The 3,273-nt window shown below is 34.7% G+C and overlaps 1 protein-coding gene across 1 annotated transcript; it reads left to right on the top strand.

Annotated features, from left to right (window-relative positions):
• Positions 1 to 1,709: 1,709 nt before the first annotated feature.
• On the top strand, positions 1,710 to 2,959 carry LOC116145521. Its single transcript, XM_031430976.1, has 3 exons — positions 1,710 to 2,001; positions 2,118 to 2,363; positions 2,544 to 2,959. Exons 1-3 carry the CDS (start codon positions 1,710 to 1,712, stop codon positions 2,957 to 2,959), a joined length of 954 nt encoding a protein of 317 aa, XP_031286836.1.
• The last annotated feature ends 314 nt before the right edge of the window (positions 2,960 to 3,273 follow it).

The raw sequence follows: 3,273 nt of genomic DNA, 5'->3' as shown, positions 1-3,273 counted from the left end.
TACGACTTTAGGTATTTTTATGATTGAGATTAACTTCTCTCCCTCAACATCTTGGGTCATTGACATAGGATGTGGTACTCACATTTGTACTGATGTGCAGGGACTAAGGCAGAGTAGAGTGCTCGCCAAGGGAGAGGTGGACCTACGAGTTGGAAATGGAGCACATGTGGCTGCATTAGCTGTAGGGACTTATTGTTCATCTTTGCCTACGGGCTTGTTATTGGAACTACATAACTGTTGTCATGTACCTTTTATTTCTAGAAATATTATTTCAGCATCCGCTTTAGATAATATAGGGTTTCATTTTGAGATATCTAATGGATTGTTGTCCTTTAGTTTGAATGGTATTCTATTTGGAATTACAAGGTTATATAATGGATTATATGTTCTTGATTTAAACAATAAAGATATTCTCAATATTGAAACCAAGAAAGCTAAACATAGCGATCAAAACCAGACATATCTCTAGCACTGTAGATTGTGTCATGTTAATAAGACCCGCATTGCAAAACTTCAAAGGGATGGAGTTTTGGACCCTTTTGACTTTCAGTAATTTGAGGTATGCGAGTCATGCCTGTTAGGCAAGATGACCAAGTCTCCTTTCACAGGACAAGGTGAAAGGGCTACTGAGCTGTTAGGCATCATCCATAGTGATGTATGTGGTCCAGTAACAGTTGAGGCCAAAGGTGGATATTCATACTTCATCATATTTACTGATGATTTCAGTAGATATGGTTATGTCTACCTTATGAGACATAAATCTGAAGCCTTTGANTGGTCACATAAATGTTAAGATCTGTAACTAGCATAGATCAATCAAGTATCTATTCAAGTATGTCAACAAAGGACCCGACAGAATTATAGTTTCTATGGAGGTTGCAAAAAATACCCAAGGGAATTCTAGATACACGAATATTACAGAGGAGGATGAAATTAAAGCTTATGTTGATTGTAGGTATGTATATAGAAGTATAAAATATAATGTTATCATAATATTTGTCATGATTTGTTATGAATATAACATTGAAAAATCCAATTACTACGTCTATAGATATATCTCTGCCATGGAAGCTGGCTAGAGGATATATCAATTTGATATGTACTATAGAGAACCAGCTGTTGAAAGGCTTCCTTTCCACTTGGAGAATGAACAAATAGCCGTCTTCGATCCAAATCAGAATTTAGTAAAATATTTGGAGAGCAACGTTGTTATTCAAACAAAATTAACAGAGTGGATGAAATGTAATCAAGAATATGAAGAGGAAAGATCATTGACTTATTCTGACTTCCCAACACAATGGGTTTGGAATGAAAAAGAAAGGAGATGGAGTCAACGAGAAGGTGAAAGATTTATTGGCAAAATTTACTTTGCATTTCCAGGTAGCAGTGAGAAATATTATTTGCAGATGTTGCTAAATTTGGTTAGAGGAGCAACATCATTTGAGAATATTAGAATTGTTAATGGAAGAATACATCCTACATTCAAAGATGCATGTTATGCATTAGGCTTACTGGATGATGACAGAGAATTGAATGATTGCCTGGCTGAAGCATCAATATGGGCTACTGGAACATAGTTATGACAGCTATTTGTAACAATTCTTTTATTTAATGAAGTTGTAAACCCAATAGAATTATGCCGAGCAAATGTAGATCAACTATCTGAAGACATCGCATATAATCTCAGGAAAAAAACAGGAATGAGAACGATGAGATATAGTAGGGAACAGTTACACAATCATGCATTGACTGAGATTGAAGACTTCATTAAGAAAAGAGGGAAAACAATGGCTGATTTTCATGGACTGCCAATTCCAAATCGCCCTGAATTTGAAAATACGCAAAATAAGTTGATTACTGAGGAGTTGAATTACGATATTGACAGCAACAAAATCCTGCACAATGATTTATACAGTGGTCTAAACAATGGACAAAGAGGCATTTACAATTCAATCATTGATTCAGTTTATAATGAAAGAGGAACGCCATTTTTGTTTTTGGGCATATTGGAACAGGCAAAACATTCCTATGCTCAATAATAATAGCAAAATTGAGGTCTAAAGGTAAAATTGTTCTCACTGTTGCTACGTCAAGAATTGTTGCCTTGCTGTTACCAGGAGAAAGAATAGCCCAATCATGTTTCAGCATACCTTTAGATATAACTAAAGAGAGTACAAGTGATATTAAAAAAAGGACGCAATTGGCAAAATTGATTTTGAAAGCATCTTTGATAATTTGGGATGAAGCACTAATGACAAATAGGTATTGCTTTGAAGCACTTAACAGATCTTTAAGGGACATTTTGTCTGATAAAGATCTGTCAAATGCTGATAGAATATTTGGAGGCATAACTGTTGCACTGGGTGAAGACTTCAAACATATTTTACCAGTTATACCAAAGGGGAAAAAATATGATGTGATGCAAGCATGTTTATCTTCATTGAAGCTAACATAAAATATGAGATTGAAAAAGAATTTCCAAAGCAATGAAGAATTGGATGAGTTGACTACTTTTGACAGATGGTTACTATAAATTGGTGAAGGAACAGGAGTAACAGAAGATGAAAGTTTTATAGAAATTCCTGAAGATTTGAAACTTTCTCAACACAGCAATCCAAAAGAAAGAATTGTGAATGTTGTTCTATCGAATCTATCTGCTGAGATAGGCAATGTTGATTATATAAGAGAGAGGGCAATATTGATAGCCAGAAATGATACAGCACATGAATTGAATGATTACATCATTCAAAAATTGCAATCAGAAACAAAGACCTATCACAATTCAAACAGCACTTGCAAAGCAGAAGGGACTTCAAATGATGATGATATTCTATATCCAATAGAGTTCTTTAACTCTTTGATGTGCTCTAGTATGCCAAAACATGAATTGCAATTAAAAACTGGAGTTCTGATTATGTTGCTACGAAATCTAAATCAATCAGATGGTCAATGGGACTAGATTGATTGTAACTCATCTAGGGAAGTGGTGCACAAAGCAACAATTATTACAAGGTCAAACATTGGTGATAATGTTGTGATTCCTAGAATAACAAAATGTCCAATGTAGATATGAAATGGCCCTTCAGACTGAAGAGAAGGCAATTACCAATTGCAGTTAGCTTTTGCGTGACTCTAAACAAAAGCCAGGGTCAATCACTTAAAACGGTGGGATTATACATAAAACATCAAGTATTTGTTAGAGTAGATGCCCTAGAGCCAATCAATTATTGTAGAATTGACCATAATGTTCATTAATCAATAAAAGGCATTTTA

The sequence above is a fragment of the Pistacia vera genome, unplaced genomic scaffold (genome assembly GCF_008641045.1).
Source record: "Pistacia vera cultivar Batoury unplaced genomic scaffold, PisVer_v2 Contig462, whole genome shotgun sequence".
Classification (NCBI taxonomy): Eukaryota; Viridiplantae; Streptophyta; class Magnoliopsida; order Sapindales; family Anacardiaceae; genus Pistacia; species Pistacia vera.
The sequence above is the reverse complement of the archived record's forward strand: the minus strand, read 5'-3'. Positions and strand labels throughout refer to the sequence as shown.

What these genes read in the sequence shown, in the direction of transcription:
- LOC116145521 (XM_031430976.1), top strand. Translation starts at nt 1,710, where the DNA reads ATGAGATATAGTAGGGAACAGTTACACAATCATGCATTGACTGAGATT. An exon ending in AACGCCATTTTTGTTTTTGG is followed by an intron (nt 2,002 to 2,117) that starts GCATATTGGAAC and finishes TGCTGTTACCAG; the next exon opens with GAGAAAGAATAGCCCAATCA. An exon ending in AGGCATAACTGTTGCACTGG is followed by an intron (nt 2,364 to 2,543) that starts GTGAAGACTTCA and finishes AAATTGGTGAAG; the next exon opens with GAACAGGAGTAACAGAAGAT.